Source organism: Oryctolagus cuniculus, chromosome 7 (genome assembly GCF_964237555.1).
Source record: "Oryctolagus cuniculus chromosome 7, mOryCun1.1, whole genome shotgun sequence".
NCBI lineage: Eukaryota > Metazoa > Chordata > Mammalia > Lagomorpha > Leporidae > Oryctolagus > Oryctolagus cuniculus.
This window is the reverse complement of record NC_091438.1, coordinates 37,871,582-37,892,458: the sequence shown is the minus strand read 5'-3', so window position 1 is coordinate 37,892,458 and position 20,877 is coordinate 37,871,582. Positions and strand designations below refer to the sequence as shown.

At 44.2% G+C, this 20,877-nt stretch overlaps 1 protein-coding gene across 11 annotated transcripts; it reads right to left on the bottom strand.

The window, feature by feature from the left end:
- Positions 1 to 409: 409 nt before the first annotated feature.
- LOC138843267 (intelectin-1-like) lies at positions 410 to 8,577 on the bottom strand. 11 transcript variants are annotated; one of them, XM_070077468.1, is made up of 9 exons: positions 8,388 to 8,577; positions 7,662 to 7,818; positions 7,501 to 7,564; positions 5,889 to 5,987; positions 5,305 to 5,723; positions 4,837 to 4,995; positions 4,338 to 4,509; positions 3,041 to 3,144; positions 410 to 671 (listed from the first exon to the last, which is right to left on the bottom strand). In XM_070077468.1, the coding sequence occupies exons 5-9, from the start codon at positions 5,521 to 5,523 to the stop codon at positions 519 to 521; spliced, it is 807 nt and encodes a 268-aa protein (XP_069933569.1). In that variant the 5' UTR covers positions 5,524 to 5,723; positions 5,889 to 5,987; positions 7,501 to 7,564; positions 7,662 to 7,818; positions 8,388 to 8,577; the 3' UTR covers positions 410 to 518. The 11 variants fall into 11 exon arrangements, with proteins under 11 accessions (XP_069933569.1, XP_069933568.1, XP_069933570.1 ...); XM_070077467.1 differs by lacking the exon at positions 8,388 to 8,577 and adding an exon at positions 7,992 to 8,225; XM_070077469.1 differs by lacking the exon at positions 8,388 to 8,577 and adding an exon at positions 7,992 to 8,225 and having other exon boundaries at positions 7,678 to 7,818.
- Between the last annotated feature and the right edge of the window lie 12,300 nt (positions 8,578 to 20,877).

The window sequence follows — 20,877 nt, the reverse complement described above, 5'->3', positions numbered from 1 at the left end:
TTAAAAAAAAAAACAGAAAAAAAATGCAGTGGGTAATTATGCCCTCTGTTTCCTGTGTTTCTGCCAAATCTAATCAGTGTTCTTTTATAAGGTATTTTGTATTGAAGACTTTACTCAGTCACTAAGAATACATTAGGGAATCACTATATTCCTAAGTTGTACTTATGAAATGCATGAAGCTGGTATTCCTTAAATAAAAAGTTTCTTTGGGAAAAAGAAAATACATTAGGGAGAAATTAACTTGAAATACTTGCCCCTGTGCCTCATTCAGGACTTCCTAGAAAGAGGGGTTACTTGTGTTCCAAGCACAGAATATTCGTGTTGGAACTCACTAGAACAACTACGTGCTCTTTTATATATCTCCCAGGTTGTTAGCTGACTTATAGAAAGAATCAAAGACACGTAGAGCTGCAAATTGATGTACTTTATTCTTCCCCCTCCTTATTACAATTCCAGTTCCTCTGTCTCTGACAGTCTGGGATTTGGAGATGGCTTCCTGGTCCCACACCACAGAGCTCTCATCTGTAGAACATCAGCATAGTTGCCTCGGTGATCTCCCTGCTGCTGCTATAACCCTGATGAGTTCCATATCCACTCCAGTCAAAGGCGGAGAAATCCCCACACTGCCTGGGATTGCCCTCCGGGAAGAATCCTCCTCCACCAATGCAGTGCTGGGAACACAAAGAAGGGATACAAGAAGTCTGAGATTCACTGCTGACACCAGTGGGTGATTAATGGCCAAGTTCTCTGGAGTCCTTGGCCAGAAACTATGAGATTTTGACCACTCCCTCCCCCAAAACCCTGTCCTCCACAGGATTCAACAGTACTGACCTTCTTAATTCTTTTGTACTTTTCTTTTTTTTAAGAGACAAAATGTCTTTATTTATTAGGAAGAAAGAGTAACAGAGATAGATCTTACACTGGCAAATTCAATCCAAAAATGACTATAATAAGTGCAGCTGGGTTGTGCAGAAATCAGGAGGTAGGAACTCCACTTGACTGGCAGGGACTCAAGTACTTGAGCCAACATCTGCTGCCTCCCAACAGCATTTAAGGGAGCAGGGTACATGGTCCAGTGCTATGGCCCAGTAAGTTAATCCTCCACCTGTGGCACCAGCATCCCATGTGGGCGCTGGTTCTAGTACCAGCTGCTTCGCATCTGCTCCAGCTCTCTGCTATGGCCTGGGAAAGCAGAAAATGGCCCAAGTCCTTGAGCTCCTGCACTCATGTGGGAGACCTGGAAGAAGCTCCAGGCTCCTGGCTTCAGATTGGTTCAGCTGAGCCATTGTGGCCATTTGGGGAGTGAACCAGTGGATGGAAGACCTTTCTCTCTGTCTCTCCCTCTCACCGTCTGTAACTCTACCTTTCAAACAAATAAAATCCTTTAAAAAAATAAATCCTTTAAAAAAAAAAAAAAAGGAAACAGGATACCAAGCACAGTAGTCAAACTCAAACAAGGCACTCAAATATGGGATGCAGTTGTCCCAAGCAGCAGCTTAGCCCATTGCATCAAAACACTGGCCCTTCTATCTATCCTTCAAAGCATTTATTCTCAGACCCACCGAGCATTCATCTGCACATGTCCTAAACACTTAAGGCTCAGTATACACTTCAGTTTCCTGTTATGCTGGCTCAACGTCTCATAACTTTAAAGCATCATCCAACAGCACTAAGTCCCAAATCTCTCATTCCTGTCCAGATATTGCTTACACTTGAGACCTCCATATACAATCAACTCAAAGGTGTGTCTACTCAGATATCTCACAGGTATTTCATCTCCACTGAGAAAAAAAAAAGACTCTGTCCACTTACCTTGAAAAGTTCTGCACCCTATCTTTAGTAACTGAAAACACCAAAACAAACACCTAATGTCTTCATTTCCTTTGCCCACAAAATCACCTGATAATCAAAACATGTTCAGTCTATCATCTGTGTGTCTCTGGAATCCATCCATGCTCATCCAACCTTATCAAGAACACACTGACTGGGCCAACATTGTGGCATAGTAGGTAAAGCTGATGCCTACAATGCAGGCATCCTAAATGGGCACTGGTTGAGACAAGTTGCCCCACTTCTAATCCAGCTCCCTGCAATGCACCTGGGAAATGAGCAGAAAATGGTCCAAGTGCTTGGGTTCCTACACTGACGTGGGAAACCCAGAAAAATCTCCTAGCTCCTGGTTTCAGCCTGGCCAAACCCCGGCCTTTGCAGCCATTTGGGGAGTGAACCAGCAGATGGAAGACATCTCTCTCTCTCTCTCTCTCTTTCTCTCTCTCTCTTGCTCTCGCTCTCTTTCTCTCACTCTTAGCTCTCTCCCTCCCTCTCTCTTTCTCTTCCCTTCCTCCCTCCCTCCCTCTCTCTTTGTAACTCTAACTTTAAAAAGTGAATAAATTCTTTAAAAATTTATAAAAGACATGACTCGGATCCACCCTCTTCTACAATAATATTTGCACCTAATTCAAACTGTCCTTGCCACTAATTTTCTCCCCTTGAATCCACATCTTCTACACACATACACACACACTGGCATCATCTTAGTAACAACAAAGTTGATCAGGACAGTCCTCTTTAAAATTCTCCAATGATTTCCATCTTCCAAAATATATATTCCAAATCGTTAACATTAGACAAAGTCCCTCCATGTTCTGGTTCCTGTAAGTATTTCCATCATCAGCCCCTGGCTCTACCTCATGCTACAAAATTACACAACACCTTGCTGCTCACTCAACACAACAGGATTTCTCACACACCAATGATTCTGAACATGTTATTCATCCATACATCTTGGTGAACCCCATTAAAGTAAGTTCTGTTCATACGACAGAATTATGATAGTAAAGTATATGAGAGCAAGAGAGTAAAGATACACACAGGTATAACAAGATACATTCACAAAGAGACACCTATACACACATACAAACAATCCTATACACACACACATAGACCTATACACATGCACACACATACATCTATACAAGCACACATAAACATATGCACCTATACACACACCCACATGGAACTGGTCTCCAAGAAAACTCACGAATTCAGTGTTACAGCCACTAACTCTCATTCCAGCACACAGTGCATTGGCTGCTCCCTCATTCTTAAACACCCTGAACTGGACAAATCTGGCAACAAATTCAACTGAAAAAGAAAAGGAAAAGAAAGTGAAATATTAAAAAGAAGGGGCTAGAAACAGCTTGACCTGATAAGTGATTCCTTAAGGCCAGAGTCCAGCCTACAGTCCAACCCAGCACCTCTGTCTGTGGCCAGTGACAGGTGCAGCTGAATCCTGAACTAGCCCCTGTGGGAAATTCCCTCTGTGTAGAAAGACAGAACTAACCCTGGGACTTTACACAGGGATGCTCCTCTGTCTAGGACTTGGAGGAGAAATGAGACTCAACAGGGAGATCACCAAGAAGACCTTACAAGATCCAGCAAGGATCAGCCATGATCAGGTGTCACCACCTGCTTCTCTTCACACTTCTCCAATCGCCAGATATGGATCCTCATCATCATCACTCCCCTCATCCACACAGAAAAACATAACCCAAATGACTTTGCCCAACTGAGATTTAACACTTGCAATATTACTATGCTAAAATATTTGTTGTGGAGCCGGCATTTTGCCATAGCAAGTAAAACCACCACCTGCAGTGCTAGCATCACATATGGGTGCCAATTCAAGTCCCAGCTGCTCCACTCGGTTCTGCTATGGCCTAAGAAAGCAGTAGAAGACGGCCCAAGTCCTTGGGCCCCTGCACCCACACTAGGAGACCTGCAGTAAGCTCCAGGCTCCTGGCTTCGCATCAGCACAGCTCCAGCTATTGCAGCCATCTAGGGAGTAAACCAGCAGATGGAAGATCTTTCTCTCTCTGCCTCTCCTTCTCTCTGTGTGTAACTATGACTTTTAAACAAATAAATAAGTCTTTAAAAAAAAGTTTGTCTTATGATCATTAATAGCTTATTCTTCAGTACAGAAATTACTTTCTCTCATCACATTGCCAGTTTTTCTTTCCTGGGAACAGTATCTTGTGCCTTTCCTTAACTCTTACAAGAGGTAAATTCCCACTTTTGATCATATCAGGAGCAACTTAAGCAACTTACGTTAGTGAAGCTATACCCTAGTCAAGCATATTGGATCTCTTCTGTACTAATTTTCTCAGAAATGGGATTATCATGTCATCATTGTCTCATGATAAATAAATGACAGAAGACCATGTTGAGTTCCTAGAGAACAGTCAGGCATGTTGTAAGTGCTCAGTGAATACCAGCAATAATGAACTGTCAGTGATAATTTCCCGTGAAGGCACCAAAAGGTTAATGGTGGCACTCACTCCAACCCAGAGGTGAGTAATAAGATGCAGTTTTCTCAGCATCACCAAAGTCATAGAGCACAGGAATCGCTGGGCCGTTGTCAGTCCAACACTTCCCCGAGCTGTACTTCACTGGGTATTTCTGCAAAGTGTAAAAGAGGAGTTGAGTGAGGAGAGTGGAGCAGCTGCCAAACTGTGACAAGGTAGGTATTCCTACAAGCCAATTCATAATTCAGAAACCACTTTCAATAACTCTGATTCCTTTCTCCCCAGAGCTATGTCTCTCCAATAGTCCCAAGCTCCTAGTCCCTGCCTCTCTCCCCAGACTCCACAGTTCTCCGCCCTTCCTTTGCTCAGACTTCTGGGAGAGGCAGGACATGGATTCACAGTGAACCACAAGCAGGAGAAACAGGCAAGCACAGGTGCTCAGAGGTTATGTGGGACCAACAGAGCTGACTTGCACCACCCCTAACACATGCTCCCTGTTCACCAAAGTGCCCACATCCAGAGCCCTGTGTACCTGGTAGAGGCCAAACAGATTGTGTCCCAGATGCTGGAAGAAGCCAGTGTTGGTGCGGTACCTCAGCAGGGAGCTGTTCCTCCAGTGCTGCAGGGGCGTCTTGTTGGGCACGTGCCAGATTTCCAGGTCCTGGGCCTGGATGTCGTAGTAGCCGGGGTTCTGGGGAGCAGCACATACTGAGACAACCAGCCCAGGAGGTCCCATCTGGCAGAAGACCCCCATGGGCAGCCCTGGTTGAGCTGGTGGCTCGGGGCTCAGGTGGGACATGGACAGCAGCCTCAGACAACCCCACGTTCAGCAAACAATGACTCCCCACCACTACTCCAGTCGATCATGTAGACATCTAAGCCTTCTTCTCCAACCCTACTCCATGTCCCTACCCGAGAGCTCTCCCTCCTGCCTGCATGTGGCCCTGCAAACTCAACTCCTCACCTTGCCCAAGTGGTGGGAAAGAGGCATGGTACCTACCTTGTAGTCATCACTTGTGGCTGCCTCCACAGACCCAAAGGTGTTGTAATTGGCCCAGTTGCCTTCCCCCTCGGGGTAATCTGCTCCGCTGCCCTGCTGACTGGACCATCTATCACCCAACATGCACTCCCAAGCCATGAGGTCTCGTGCACACTGGCCACCAGAGTCCAGCCACCACCCCCTGAGGCCATATCGCAGAGGTCTAGTAGATGACCCCATTCTCAGTACAGAGGAAATACAGGCTGTAGAGAGGACCAGATATGCAAGCTCTTGGTGGGGCTCATCATAACCCAGAAAGGCCCTGGGAACCAGGAACACAGCGTAATGTCTCCCCGACCCTGCATCCTTTACCACACGTGCCTAAGGCTGCTGCAAGCACCCCAGGTTCAAGAGTTCTTGGCCCTGTGCCTAGGGCAGACCTACAATGTGCAAAAAGAATATTTATAAATATATTTATTATAGAACTTATATATTTATATGTATATTTTGCCACAAGTTTTTCAAAACTTCTAAAGGAAACTACACTCTCAGAGGACAGACCCTGACCACACTGCCTGGTTTTGCCTAGATGTCTCAGCACTCACCGCGTGATTTAGGGCACTCCTGTTTGATTTCCTTGCAGCTTCTGGGCAGATTTGGAGAATACGAACAGTTCCATTCCGAGGGATCTGTATAGGCCACAGCTACAGAACAAGAAGAGTTCGAATCTCATTCCTGCTTTGACAAAAAACCCAGTGTCCTTTTGTCCCAGATCCCAAAACCATTGTACCCCTACTGCAGTGCCCAGCTGCCCGCGATCCACAGCCCTGGGAGACCCAGATCAGCTCCATAAAGCTCTGCTGACCCTGCACTCAGCAGGCTGCATGCACAACCCCTCCACTTTACACCAACTGTGACCCTCCTTGCCCTAGACACTGGGCATTCCAACACACTCAACATCCCCACGAATTGCCTCCCCAGGGACGAATGGATACTCAACAAAATTATATGGAGAAGAATAAATGAAAAGAGCTAGACATGCCAGCAAACCAAAGTGTGTGATATGAGAGGGGATAGGCCAGAATGGAGGCAGGAGTCGTCAGGATGGGATGTGTGAGACCCAAGAGGATTCTGAGTCCAGGCGACCCCCAAGTGTGTTCTTAGGAAATATACAAGATTTCTCTGTAGGATGAAAGGGAAGTGAATTAAAGACAGGGGGAACACCATATCCAAGACCATGTAAAAAAAAGAAATCATAATTCAACCTACTCAAAAAATTAAATAGCTTAACATGGCTGAACCTGAGGTGTGATGTAGGGAAGAGGGAGACAGTGGCCAGGAGACTAACAGAGGCACAGAATGAAGACCATTGTATGTAACTCCAGCTCTGTAAACTGCTCTAAATGTCTGTAGGAATGGGAACAACTATGATCTGCAAGGGCAGGGGTGTTCAAGTGCAAGGGACCCAACCCTCACCACTGTATCCTTAGATTTAACTTCACATAATGAAGCCTCATCATCCTTGTTCCTCAAATAAGCTACCAAACAGAGCTTTGTGAAGATTAATGAAAAAGATATCTAAAAACATTTTTTCATGGAAAAAAAAAGGAAACAAGAAATAAAATACAGATGTTAAGATGACATCACTCTGATTTTTTAGGAAAATCATCAAGACAACATTTCTGAGCATAAAGCTGACTATGCCCTTCCCATGGAAACTCAAGGTCAAGACCACAGAATGAGGAATAGCACAGGACAGACAGTTTCACTGGAGCCTCCACAGGATCACACAGAGGCACAGAACCTGGCCCCAGCCAGTGCCACGGGAAACACCCTCCCAGCTATGGCTCTGTACCCCGAGTCTCCAGAAATGAGCAATCAGCCCACATACTTGTCGATCTGTGAATGCAGTCTGTTGAAATCTTTACTTAGTATATACTAAGTTGACCTTCTGTATATAAAGATAATTGAAAATGAATTTTGATGAAGAATGGGATGGGAGAGGGAGTGGGAGATGGGATGGTTGCAGATGGGAAGGAGGTTATGAGGGGGAAAGCCTCTATAATTCAAAAGTTGTACTTTGGAAATTTATATTTATTAAATAAAAGTTAAAAAAAAAAAAAAAGAAACACCCTCTCTAGCCTGGATCCAGCCTCGTTCTGCTGTTAAGCTCCAAAGCTGAGCTGGGAACCTGCTGCTCCCAGTGTGAGGACTCACCTGCACTTTGCCATCCTGTGGCCACAAGGAGGAGCAGCAGGAAGCCCCGCTGGGTCATGGCAACCTAAAGAGAAGGAAGATGAAGGTCACAGCCTTGACATATTGGGTCTGTAAGTCTGTGCTCCATTGGACACTCTTATAAAGACTCTAGGATCCCTTGCCTTTGGTTAAACTCACACATCCCTGGGACCAGCACCACGGCAGCCTCCCTGAGTTGAAGACGGGGCTCTTGTACTAACAGAGCTTGTTTCTGTCTGTGACAGCAAATTGTTTTTTCAGCTGTCTGCTGTGCACAGACTTAATTACTTTCAGTTTGATCTGCAAGAAATACGCATCAAGCCTTGTAATATTAAGAAACAAGCAGTTTATTTAAGTAGCAAATTTTAAGAAGTAGGAGAGAGAGAGAGAGAGAGAGAGAGAGAGAGAGAGAAAGAAAGAACAGGGAGGGAGGGGGAGTCCCTAAGAGTAGGGGACTCAACCCGGGAATTTACCACTAGGCAATCTTCACACAGCACTGGAAAAGGATCCATACTGAAACCCAAATATCATCAGTAATCATCACCAGCACATTCAACGTTCAGTTTGACTGCGTGTTCCCCCAGGATGAAACAGCAGCAGCAGAGGCTTGCTCTGGCTCCCTCTTAAAGCCCCCAAGACAAAGGTGGCTCATTGCCAAGATTTTAGGCAAGCAGTGCATCCTGTCTCGGATCTTGGCCAGAGAGCCAAGACGAATCATGCCCACCTGTTTATCAAAAACATTCCTTTATCCTCCCCAGGAACTGGCCAGGCTCCCAAGGAGCAGGAGAAGGTCATCCGGCAGACAAGTTACTTGTTTACCAGAGCCGAACCTAGATACAAGCCTCTCCATCCTAAAAATTTGTCCTTACACTGTCCCAGCTGCACCTTCTCCAGCATGGATCACACTGTCCTCCCCTCCAAGCCTGCACAGCAGCTAAGTGGAGACAGGGAGCTCTCTCTGCAGAGGTTCCTGGTGCGGAGTGAGAAGCTGAGCCCTTTATGGTGAAAGCCCAGTGGAGCCCCACACCCAGGTGTCCACCTCACCTCACCCAGTGGAGGGACAGTCCTAGTTGTCTAAAGGAGGGTCCTTTATGCAGTGTTAATTTGTGTAATTTCAACAATTTTAAAGGTTATATACAGGCACGCATCCAAAATCTCGGAAACTCATAGACCATCGCCTTCTCCAAAAGAAAACGCAAGTAGGTGAGTAAACCACACAAAGTCGGTATTATTTGTTTTTTTGTTTGTGTCTTTCCTTAAAATAAAAACTTTTTAAAATTGACCATGTACCCTCTTCACAGAAAAAGGAAATTTTAACATAAACCAGAAAAGGGTCAGTTCAGAATCAACATAAACATTCAGCTTGAATCAATGCACTGCTCCACAGACTTTTTATTTCCACAAACAGGTGAAACGGTACTACAAATGCATTTTCTAATAAATCAGCACAAATTCCCTGGGATGACTCACCCCTCCTGTATCGTTCCTGTCTTGATGTCATTCTTCAGTTCTCAAGAGCCCTGTTCAGCTATAATAGAATTGACCAGTTCCTCCTCAGTAATACCACATGCCTAATATAAGTTTACTATGACCTTGGTGATATGCAATCTTCAGAAAAACATCACCAATCATTTCTTTGAAGCCAATATTTTCTGGGTTTATACGTTCAAAGTACTGCTTTACACAAAACTCTCAGACATGTTGATTGAAAAAAAGCATGAAGAAGAAAAGCTCAGTAGAACATTTATAGTTCTGTCACTGGAGAAAAGACCATGGAAGCCATGGGGTTCTTGTCTTCATGCAAGAAAGAATTCAGGTGTGAGACAGAGAGCAAAGTGATAAGGTTTTATTGGGGATAAGGCATCTGTCAGAATGGAAGAGATAGGGAGAGAGGGCCCAGTAACTTGGACTGAAGGAGAGTGAGTTTCCATGGTTGAATGGGGAGAATACACTGGCAGGCCAGGTAGGGTGCTCAGCAGAGAGCTGAGCAGTCTTTGTTTGGACTCCCTAGGTTTCTAAGGGAGTCTGTTTACCCACCTCCCCCTCTCCTCCAGGAAAAAAGGATGGGGAGTCCTAGCAGAAGGATTTGTTGGGTAAAAATTAGCACATTCCTCCCAAGATTTGCTGGACAAGGCAGAGTAGAGGGGCTTCCCTTAGGGTGTCTGAGAAGGTTTCGTTTCCCCATGTTATCAGGTCAGGTAACCCATTTGGTCCTGAGGAGAGAATTTCCCTGGGAGCTTTCCTTGGAGGAAGGGCTGGGAACACCTGGAAGGTGATCAGGGTCTGAGCCAGACTTTGAAGTGCAAAATGCTGGACTTCAGGAGCTTCCACAGTAGGTGCTGGTCTTCAGGCCCTTCTCATACACCCATAGGCTAATTCCTGATTTCCTACCTAACACTTCTTATATACTTTTCTCATTGGTTTCTGAAATGCTTTGGATTTTTACATCTTCAGCATCATTAGCATCTCATCCTCAGAGACACATGAATCATAGACTAATTTGCAATTGACAGCATCTAAGAATCTAGGGAAAATGACAATCTTTGGTAGGGAGGTCACCCTCTTTGAACCATCATCATCTGACAGTGACTGTGTCCCATTGGCTGACTCGTCCTCCCAGTTCGGGTCTACATCTATGATGAAGCTTTCCACTGGGAATATGAGCAAGCCCATCATCAGGTGGGCACAATAAAAACTACAAACATCACCTCATGAAACAGGACATGAGGGAGCAGCCAGGCTTGGGCGTGTGTGACACAGGTACTCCTGGATCGACAACTTCAAGGCCCTTGGCTGTGGGCTCTTCCTGTCAGGATGGTGGGGCAATGGTGTTCTTTGCCAAAAAGCACCGGGGAAAGTTTCAGTTAACATGTCCATTCATTAGCAGTTAGGCACAAGCTTTTATAGAGCAGGCAAAAGGGAGTAGCAAGTTCAGGGTAGCAACACTAATTGTATAGGATAAAGCCAATAGTGGTGCCACTATGCTTCTCCAATCAGCTTGAAGGTCACGTAGCCCACGTAGCCTTCCAGGCGGTCTTATGGGTTTAGGCCACATCTGGGAGCTGTTTACCTAGCTAGCAGTTACAAGGCCCCTCAACAGGAAGGAGGAGTGGAAGAAATGTGTCTGGGCCACTGCCACCTGCCAGCAGTCAGGTCATATGTGGGTCTCAGTGTGCTGAGTCCACAACTAGGGTTTTTCCAGGGAGGCATGGTGTGCCACACCCTCTTGACTTCCTGCTTAGGCTAGGCAGGCAGTCTTCCAGCCAGGCACAGGATCACCCACACTTGGCTCCTAAGTTCTCTCTTCTCTGACTTAAGCCTGTGTCTGTGGCCAAGACACAGAGGGGTGTGCCAGACATCACCTACAAGACACAGAGAGGGGGGAGGTCGCTGCTTCTTCTGGGTCTATTCCTCTCTTTCTTTGTTTACTTTATTAGTAGAGAACAGATCATCAGAAATTTCCAGTTTGCTAGTTCACAATTCAGAGGCCTACAAAAGCTGGAGCTGAGCCAGGCTGATGCAGGAGCCAGGAACTAAGGGTGAGTGATAAGGACACAACTGATTGCAGCATCACCTGTCCCTCCTGGGTACACATTACCCAGAACCTGGGATTGGGAGCCGAGCCAAAACCCTAAGACAGGCACTCCAAAGTGGGAGGCATGAATTTCCCAGTAACATATTAACTACTAGCCAAACAACCACTCCTTTTGGATCTATTTTAGGAAGTGGCCCACCTTCCCCAGAACCTCAGAACCTCAGTCCATTTTTCCTCTTGGAAGGCTGCCCAGAGATGGGTCTCATGCTCACTGGGTCAGGATGGCTACCATAACAGAATACCACACCTGTGGCCAAAACACTGCAAATTGTCTTGGCCTCAGTTCTGGCAGCTGCAAGCCCAAGAGTGACACGTGGCCAGCTCTGTGCTCTTCACAGGCTCCAGCCTCAGCTTGAGGGGGCCACAACCTAGGAGCTGGTGTGGTCATTGTGGATTCTTCCCTGGTTTCCTATATGTGTCTGTATTTCCTCCTCTTATAAAGTCACCAGTCATACTGTGTTAGAGCCCACCTAACAACCTCCTTCTCACAAAGTCACATCTTTAAAGACCCTGCTTAAAAAACTGTCACAGGGGCCGGCATTGTGGCATAGCAGGTAAAGTTGTTGCTCAACTTCTGATCCAGCTCTCTGCTATGGCCTGGGAAAGCATTGAAAGATTGCCCAAGTGCTTGGGCCCCTGTACTCGCATGGGGACCCAGAAGAAACTCCTAATTCCTGGCTTTGGAACAGCTCAGATCTGGATGTTGTGGCCATTTGGGGAGTAACCAGAGTATGGAAGACTCTCTCTCCCTCTCTCTGCCTCTGACTCTCTGTAACTCTGCCATACAAGTAAATAAATAAATCTTTTTCTAAAAAAAAAAAGTCACAATCTGAGGGCTGGGTATTAGGACTTCAGCATAACAATTTTGGGTGGACACCACTCAGACCACAGCACATGCTCACTCGTGATGCAGTCTCTGGCCAGGGGGATGACACAATCCCAATGGCCTCAAACTCAGCATCTCAGCTAGGATTGATACTGAAGCATCTGACATCAAGGCCCTTCCCTGGCCACATTACAGAGATAGGGACCAGGGTTGGAGCAACAGTTTCAGCTGCCATTTGGGACTCTCACATCCATTGAATGCCTGCCACTCTGCTTCTGTCCAGCTGACCGTTAATATGCCTGGCAAGACACCAGAGGATAGCCAAGTACTAGGGTCCCTGATACCCATGGGGGAGATCCTCATGGGGTTGCTGTCCACTGGCATTGGCCTGACACAAGCAAGGTTATTGCTGCCATTTGGGGAGTGAAACAACTGACGGAGCCAGCGCTGTTGCATAGCGGGGGAAGCCAGTACCTGCAGCACCAGCATTTCATACAGGCACTGATTCAAGTCCCAGCTGCTCCACGTCCCATCCAGCTCCCTGCCAATTGCCTAGGAAAGCAGCAGAAGATGGCCCAAGTCCCTGGGCCCTACAACCACGTAGGCGATATTGGTGAAGCTCCAGGCTCCTGGCTTCAGCCTGGTTCAGCCCTGGCTTTTGTGGCCATTTGGGGAGTGAACCAGTGGACAGAAGATCTCAATCTCTCTCTGTGCCTCTGCCTCACCCTCTCTGCACTCTTTCAAAATAATAAAGAATCTTTAAAAAAAAAAGATATAAGATCTCTCTTTCTCTTCCCCATCTCTGTCACTATAAAAAAAGGCAAATATTTTTAAAAGTAAATGATTCTCATCATTCCTAACTAAATTCCGTCTCTAGTATATTTTTTCTAAAATACTTGTCATGTAGTTTTCTGTCCTGTGTGCTGAGTTTTTTTTTTTTTTTTAAGATTTATTTATTGGATCTGGTGCTGTGGCATAGTGGGCTAAGCCTCCTCCTGAGGAACCAGCATCCCATATGGGCACTGGTTCGTGTACCTGCTGCTCCTCTTCCAATCCACCTCTCTGCTATGGCCTGGGGAAGCAGAGGAAGATGGCCCAAGTGTTTGGACCCCTAAACTCATTTGAGAGACCCAGAAGAAGCTCCTGTCTCCTAGCTTCGGATCTGCTCAGCTCGAGGCATTGCAGTCATTTGGGGAGTGAACCAGAGGAAGAAGACCTTTCTCTCAGTCTCTCCTTCTCTGTAACTCTACCTCTCAAATAAATTTTGAAAAGTTTTTAAAACTTTTTAGAAAAAGATTTTTTATTCATTTGATATTTGAGAAGCACAGCTAAAAGAGGAAGAGATGGAAAAGTCTTCCATCCTCTGGTTCACTCCCCAAATGGCTTTGGATAGAGTTGCTTCTTGTGGGTTTAAATGTCTCACAAGAGTCAACCCCTGTCAAAATAACTCAAAATGTATCTGAGTCAAAAATTGTGCCCTGAGAGAGAACAGTGTGAAGAAAAATCTCTCCCCCACCACCTCCTCCAGGTGTCTTGGCTATACTTCCTTGTTTTAGAACAGTAAGTAAATGAAGTTTTACTGTAAAAACTAACACACAAACAGAAAAGGATATAAAATATTGACTGTTTAATGAGTTGCAGAAAGACAAACTCCATGTAATAAAATGTGTGACTACCCAGGAACACACGGCCTCCTTCCTTATTCTTCTGAAGAACTCTCGTTTATTCTTAGTGCTTTCCCCTACATAAATTTTTTTTTGTCATTTAGATTTTACACACACAGGCACACACACACACACACACACACACACCCTGCAGGCTTTATGTGAATTATATTGAATTAATGTCTTTATAATACTGAATGTTATCTCTATAATTTCTTTGAATTTTTTTTCATTTTGTTTTTAAAGATTTATTTATTTATTGAAAGTCAGAGTTACACAGAGAGAGGAGAGGTAGAGAGAGAGAGAGAGAGAGAGAGAGAGAGAGGTGTCTTCCATCTGATGGTTCACTCCCCAACTGGCCACAATGGCCGGAGCTGAGCCAATACTAAGCCAGGAGCCAGGATCTTCTTCCAGGTCTCCCATGTAGGTACAGGGGCCCAAGGACTTTGGCCATCTTCTACTGCTTTCCCAGGCCATAGCAGAGAGCTAGATCAGAAGTGGAGCAGCCAGGTCTCGAACCGGTGCCCATATGGGATGCCGGTGCTTCAGGCCAGGGCATTAACCCACTGCACCACAGCGCTGGCCCCATTTGTTTGAATTTTCATTCCACTTTCATAATATCTTACAACTTTCTGTAGAGATTTTTCTTGTATAAGTTTTTTTTTTAACTTATTCATTTGAGACATGGAGAGATGCTGGGATATGGACAAATTTTGAGAACTCCCAGTCCTTGGTTTACTCTCCAAATGTCCCAACCACCTAGGGCTGGGACAGGCTCAAGCTAGGAGCCTGGTACTCAAGCCAGGTTTACCACCTGGGTGCCAGGAACCCAGTCACTAGAGCCATCACCACTGCCTTAAGGCAACACACTTTGATGCTATTGCATGTGCTGTCTTTATGAATTTACTTCAATTGCTAATTCTAATTATTTATATGGAAAGATACATGTTGACTTCGTATCTGGCAAAAATGTTCCTTTCTTTTGTTCATAATGATCATTGTGGATTATATGGGATTCTACATAACAATTACATTATCTGAAAAATAGTACCTGTTAACTTTTCTTACCAATTGTCACAGCTTTTAGTTCTTTCTCATGTATTACTACACTGCTATTCCCACCTGTATCACGTTAAATAGCGGAGAAGAAAATGGGCATCAACCTCCCCATTACACTGCTACACAGTTAAGTAGGAAGTTGCTGTAAATTTTTGTAAATAACCTTTACCTGATTGAGAATCTCCATTATTTTAACTTACTTAAGAGATAGAGCTCTAATGCTACTTCAATCCTGAAACCAGGCCCAACAATATAGACAACAGGGACCCAACTACTTGCAGCATCATTACAGTCTCTCAGAGCGTATATTAGCAGGAGGTTAGAGTCATGAGTTTCAGCTAGGTAGCAAACTCAGGCACTGATGGGCGGAATGCTATGCCTTAACCAGAATCTTATATCACTAGCATAAATACTCAACCCAGAAATTCTTTCTTATCCTTGGACATTTTTTTGAGAGGCAGAAAGATAGAGACAGCTCCCCTTTGCTGATCCACTCCCTCAAATACCCACAACAGCCAGGACTGTGCCAGGCCAAAACTGGGAGTTGGAAACTCAATCTAAGACTCTCACATGGGCAGCAGGAGCTCAATTACTTGAGCCAGCATTGCTGCCTACGATGCTCTGTGCTGGCAGGAAACTGGAGTCAGTAGTCAAAGCAGGTACTATGGTACAGAACATGCATCTTTTTTTTTTTTTTAAGGGAAAGAGTTTATTCGGGGAAACCCAACAGACTGGAGGGAAGGGGCAAAGAAGGAAAAGAGAGAGGAGACTGTAAGAGAAACAGAGACAGAGACAGAGGTCAGGAGATGGAGAGGAAGAGAGAGAGAGACAGAGATCAGGAGATGGGGTGGGGGGAGTGTGAGAGAGAGAGCCATGTGTTCAGGAGCAGATCCTTTTAAAACTTCGCTGTGGGTGGGGGACGGGCAGGGAAGTAGGAGCAGTTAATCCCATTAGGATGAAGGTGGGACTAACACCAGTGGTTGGGCCATGTGGCTACCTGGCTTCCAGCAATGGTGGCAGGGGCTATGGCCTAGGATGGTGTCAGGGTGTAGATCGTTCCATAGATAAGACTGCACCATTTACTAACATTCTCCCCTTTTGTTTTTTATAAAGTAGGAGTTGTATGGGATTACATTAGTCCCAAAAGTTGAGGAGGGGTAGAGGGACAAGGTAGAGTACCTTGTTACATCCCTGTGACAAGGTACACTCTGCTGGCATGGGGCTATGTCTCAAGCTGCTGTCTCCTGGGTGGGGAGCCAAGTATATCCCTGTAGCAGCATTTGGTTGACCACCTGGTTGCTGAAGGCCTTGGTTTCTTCCATTATCACCTCCTGTAAACACTTAAGCAGACACAGTAGTATAAAAGGGTGAAAAATAGCAACCAATGATCATTAACCAGGTAATGAGAGGATTTCATGAGTAGAGAAAATGAGGTGGGGGGGGAGGGAGTCTCTGGACCCTTGTGAGGACTGTTTGATGGACGTGGTTTAAAGCTGATCCCAGGGGCCAGCGCCGTGGTGCAGTAGGTTGATCCTCCGCCTGCAGTGCCAGCATCCCATATGGGTGCCGGTTCTAATCCCAGCTGCTCCTCTTCCAATCCAGCTCTCTGCTGTGGCCTGGGAAATGAGTGGAAGATGGCCCAAGTCCTTGGGCCCCTGCACCCACATGGGAGACCGGGAAGAAGCACCTGGCTCTTGGCTTCGGATCAGTGCAGCTCTGGCCGATGTGGCCATTGGGGGAGTGAACCAACGGAGGGAGGCCCTTTCTCTCTGTTTCTCACTCTCACTGTCTGTAACTCTACCTCTCAAATAAATAAATAAAATCTTTAAAAAGAAAAAAAGCTGATCCAAACCAAGACCGGGAGAAAGGCCCCTCAATTTTTGCAAGTAGAGGGGTTTGTCCATGGAGAAAATCCTGAACAATAATACAACATTAAGTGGGGGAGAGGACCATCAATACATACAGCTTGGGAGTAGAGCCATTGAAGTTAGAGTAGAGGCTATGATTACAAAGGAATGAGGCCCCAAATGGGCTAGACATGGTCTAGAACAAAGGACAGAGTTATTACTAAAGGACCTAAGAAAGGTGCTATCTCAGCCAAATAGAAACAGACAGAAGGGGCCTGATAACAATCTGGTGGGCATTAAGACCTTGCCAGTTATGAGGCCCAGATCTATCTATCTCTTCACATGGGGTACATCCTAAAGGAGGTGTGACCCTCTTTGGGGAAGGGATTCTGTTGACTTCCATTATCTAGCTGGCTTGGGAGGAGAACTGGCCAGGTAAAGGCAGGTGGCAACTCTAATAGGAAATTTACAGTTCTGCCTGCAATGTTACTGACCCTACTTGGCCGTCCCCCCAGCAGCAGTGGTCACCTTGGAAGCTGGGCCAAGTGAAGAGCTTTTCAGCTTGGAGCCAGCAAGATCTGTGGCTCTGACCTGGGCATCCTTTGACTCCAGGGCAGTTCCATTTCCAGTGATCCAACTCTTGGCTGGCAGAGATGCCAGGGCTCTTCATAAGCTGACTTCTGCTGAACCCCTAGATTTTCACATCGAAAACCAATGCAGTGGACTGGCCTGTTGGGTCTCCTTGATGGCAGATCACTGTACAGAGTTGCCTTTAATAGGCCTGCCACCTATATTTACATTTCTTCTGATGCCTAGCTTTCTTTTCCTCCTGTTTTTTGTTAAAGAAGACCAAAGGATGCAAGTCAATGGGGTGCTCAAGTCTTATCTCTAATCTTTGGTGGCCTAAACCAGAAGTCTATAGTCACAGGCATGTCCTGCTAGTGGTTTTTTCTGATGTAGACAATGCCCATGAGGAAATCCATGTCCTCACTTTAAAACTTTCTCTCCCTTTGTTTGGTCTGAAAGGGAGGTTTTGCCTGTTTACTGTGCCAATGGTGAAGTACGTCTAGCTGTGAAATTATAATTTAAGCTTTCATTTTGGCTATACTATTACAGAAAATGTTAGCTACCCCTTTTATAAGATTTGAAGATTAAATGTTGCATCTTGGAGAGTCCTTCGGAATAGAATTAGTTTCCTACCTCAAAGAGGACAGAGAAATGAAAGAACAAGTTGGGCTTAGAATAGAAAAATGAGGGAGCAAGTGCCAGATTGCTTACTGACAATAGCAATATCAAATGAAAACTTAGCAAGTGATTTCAACCATTAGATAACAATTTAGGAAAACATTTACCAGGAGGTCCAATGCTTTCTATAAATTTTAAGAATACACGTATTTAGAAACATCTCTTAAATATCTAACATGGTGTAGCTTGTTTAACCAGCAAATTCAAGCACAAGAATATAAAACATTTTTAGTTTCTTTCTGCCAACAGATTTAAAACATCTGATAAAGAGATTCAGGTCACATGAATCAAAATATATCTTTGATTAATTTTAGCAGTTTAAATCGATGAGCAATCTTTTATCTATAGGCCAATTAAAATAAAACTCTTAATAAATTTTCCCATGTATACATACAATATGTATACCCATATAACATAACATACAAGATAGAACAATAAAGCAGTTTCAGTAATAGCTTTTTTAAAATTTTAACTCCTTTTTGTAAATTACCAATTGATTTGAATTACTTTCTGCTCTTAGTAATGTCATACCATACTTTCTCTCAGTTGGTACCTGTAATACATTATTGGCTTCATCTGTTTACAGAGCCATCCCAAAGTACTGAATACAATAGATGTGGCTGGAAAAAGTCTATCAGAACCTATACAAAACTGTGGATGACAAAAGACTTTAAATAGCCATATTTAAAATGATAAATTCATTAACCAACAAGAGGCATTTGCTTACTTCACAGTATTTTTAAAAGCACCTGTAGAATTTACAAATAATTTAACCCTTTTAGGCCTTTAGGGCTTTCTCATTAAGGTAACCATCATGTGTAGTAATACAAGATCATTAGACTTTTTAACTTTCAGTAAGTTCTGTCAGTAGCATTTTATATTATAAAAACTTAAAATTTAGCACCATTTCACATCTTCACAGTACTTCTAACATAATCCAAATAGCCTGATTAGTTGGTATCTCTACAAGATGAGAGACATATATCCTTTGATTTTTCCAGTTGGGCCCAAACTGGAAAAATCAAAGTCCAAATTTACTGGAAATTTCAGAGTCCAACTTGTTTGGAATTTTGATTTTTTTCGGTCAAGGATGCCAAGAAAGCTTAAAGTGTCTGGTTGAAATATGATCCCTTAACGTCATAACATAATAAGGACCAAATTTGATCATTGTTACAAGGTGATTATTCAAATGTTTTAGAATAAGCATATATTTAAATGACCCTAACTCTTAATAAAAAACTCAACTGTTTTTAAACAATCAGAATTTAACATAGACATCAAGAGAACATAATAAATTACTTTAACTTATTGCTTTAACAGAGAATCAGATTCTAATTCTATGTCATAGGGAAATAGATTAATAACTTTTGTATCCAAGATTTCTTTCTTTCATAACTTTCTGTGACTTCCACACACCCTCTTCAACTTACTTAAAACATTCCATCATTTCCATCCCAGTCTAGAATAAACTAGCCATCAGGATGAAGTCATTCTTTCAAACCATGTCCTTTCTTTATTCAAAAAAACTCATTCCTTTTTAACCTTCCTTACCAAGAACACTTTCCTTCTTAACCTTTCTTACCAAGCACACATTTCTATACTTGTGATGTTTTCCATTTGCCAATTTTCTTGATTTACATTTTGAAATAACCTGTTAAAAAATCTCCAAATTAAGACAACATTTTTAAATAAGGTAACACATCAAATTTCAGCCTGAGTTACTTTAGGCAGTGTTGAACTATTTTTATGGACAGTTATTTGTTAAACCAACCCAAATAGTTTTTCTATAGAATATAACATACTGAGAGTAGCAAAGTTTACATTTAGACACATTTATTTCATTTGCCTTTACCCAATTTAAATTAGCAGCTACATCTAAATGACTTAAGATGCTGATATTATGGGCTGGCACCGTGGCTTAATAGGCTAATCCTCCGCCTTGCGGTACTGGCACACCGGGTTTTAGTCCTGGTCGGGGTGCCGGATTCTGTCCCGGTTGCCCCTCTTCCAGGCCAGCTCTCTGCTGTAGCCAGGGAGTGCAGTGGAGGATGGCCCAAGTCCTTGGGCCCTACACCCCATGGGAGACCAGGAGAAGCACCTGGCTCCTGCCTTCGGATCAGCACGGTGTGCTGGCCGCAGCACACCAGCCGCGGCGGCCATTGGAGGGTGAACCAACGGCAAAGGAAGACCTTTCTCTCTGTTTCTCTCTCTCACTGTCCACTCTGCCTGTCAAAAAAAAAAAAAAAAGATGCTGATATTATATCTCTATCTAAATTCAATTAAAATTAAAATTTCATTCATCTAAAACAAGTACTAATTACCCATTGCTGTTTCATTGAGTACTGATTCCTCTGAAACCTGTTAAATTGCAAAATAAATTTAACAAGTTACAAAACACCAAGTACAAAAAGTGAAGGTCAAAAGACCTGATTTTCCTGTTTGCCTTGCTCATGATAAAGCAAAAGAGCCATCAGAGGGGTGGGATACCTAATTTGTCTCTCAATAAGCAGGAGCTCAAAAGGATGGGATTACCACTCCCTTGCTATTCTTATGGTAAAACTGGAACAAGAGAGGGAGGGGCAAAAGACCATTTGGAGGACAAGGGCTGGAGAGTGAAAGCATGGAGACAGCCATTCCCAAACTTGCAGAAATCACTGATAAAGACAGGGAGAGTAGACTTTGGACAAGGCCTGGCTCTAAGATAAAGTCAGAATTTCTGGGTGGGAGGGGGAGGTATAGTGAGCTGAGATAGTGAAAAGTTGGGGCCACAAACATGGAAGGCAGAGGTTTCAGCTCAGGCGTTTGACCTCTAGTGGAAACTTTGGAGGCCAATAGCACCTGGGCCAGAGAGTAGTGCACATAGAAGGTTTAGATCAAAGATAGAAAACTTGAACATGTGGGATCTCCTTCCATTTTCCCGAACACTCACAGAAGTGATAAAGATCTTGAATGATATCAGGGTCAAACCACTCTGACTTTGGGCCAATCCTTCAGGGCCAAATGTGCCACCATGGAGGGGCCACTTTGGTTGACTGTTAAGGTCATACATGGGCCATGCTCGATTACAGAGAAAGATGAGGCATCGATGTTTGAGGGCTAGAGCCAATTTGAGAGGGACTTAGG

What these genes read in the sequence shown, in the direction of transcription:
- LOC138843267 (XM_070077468.1), bottom strand. Translation starts at nt 5,523, where the DNA reads ATGGGGTCATCTACTAGACCTCTGCGATATGGCCTCAGGGGGTGGTGG. An exon ending in CCACAAGTGATGACTACAAG is followed by an intron (nt 4,996 to 5,304) that starts GTAGGTACCATG and finishes GCTGCTCCCCAG; the next exon opens with AACCCCGGCTACTACGACAT. An exon ending in GTGGCTGTAACACTGAATTC is followed by an intron (nt 672 to 3,040) that starts GTGAGTTTTCTT and finishes TTGTGTTCCCAG; the next exon opens with CACTGCATTGGTGGAGGAGG.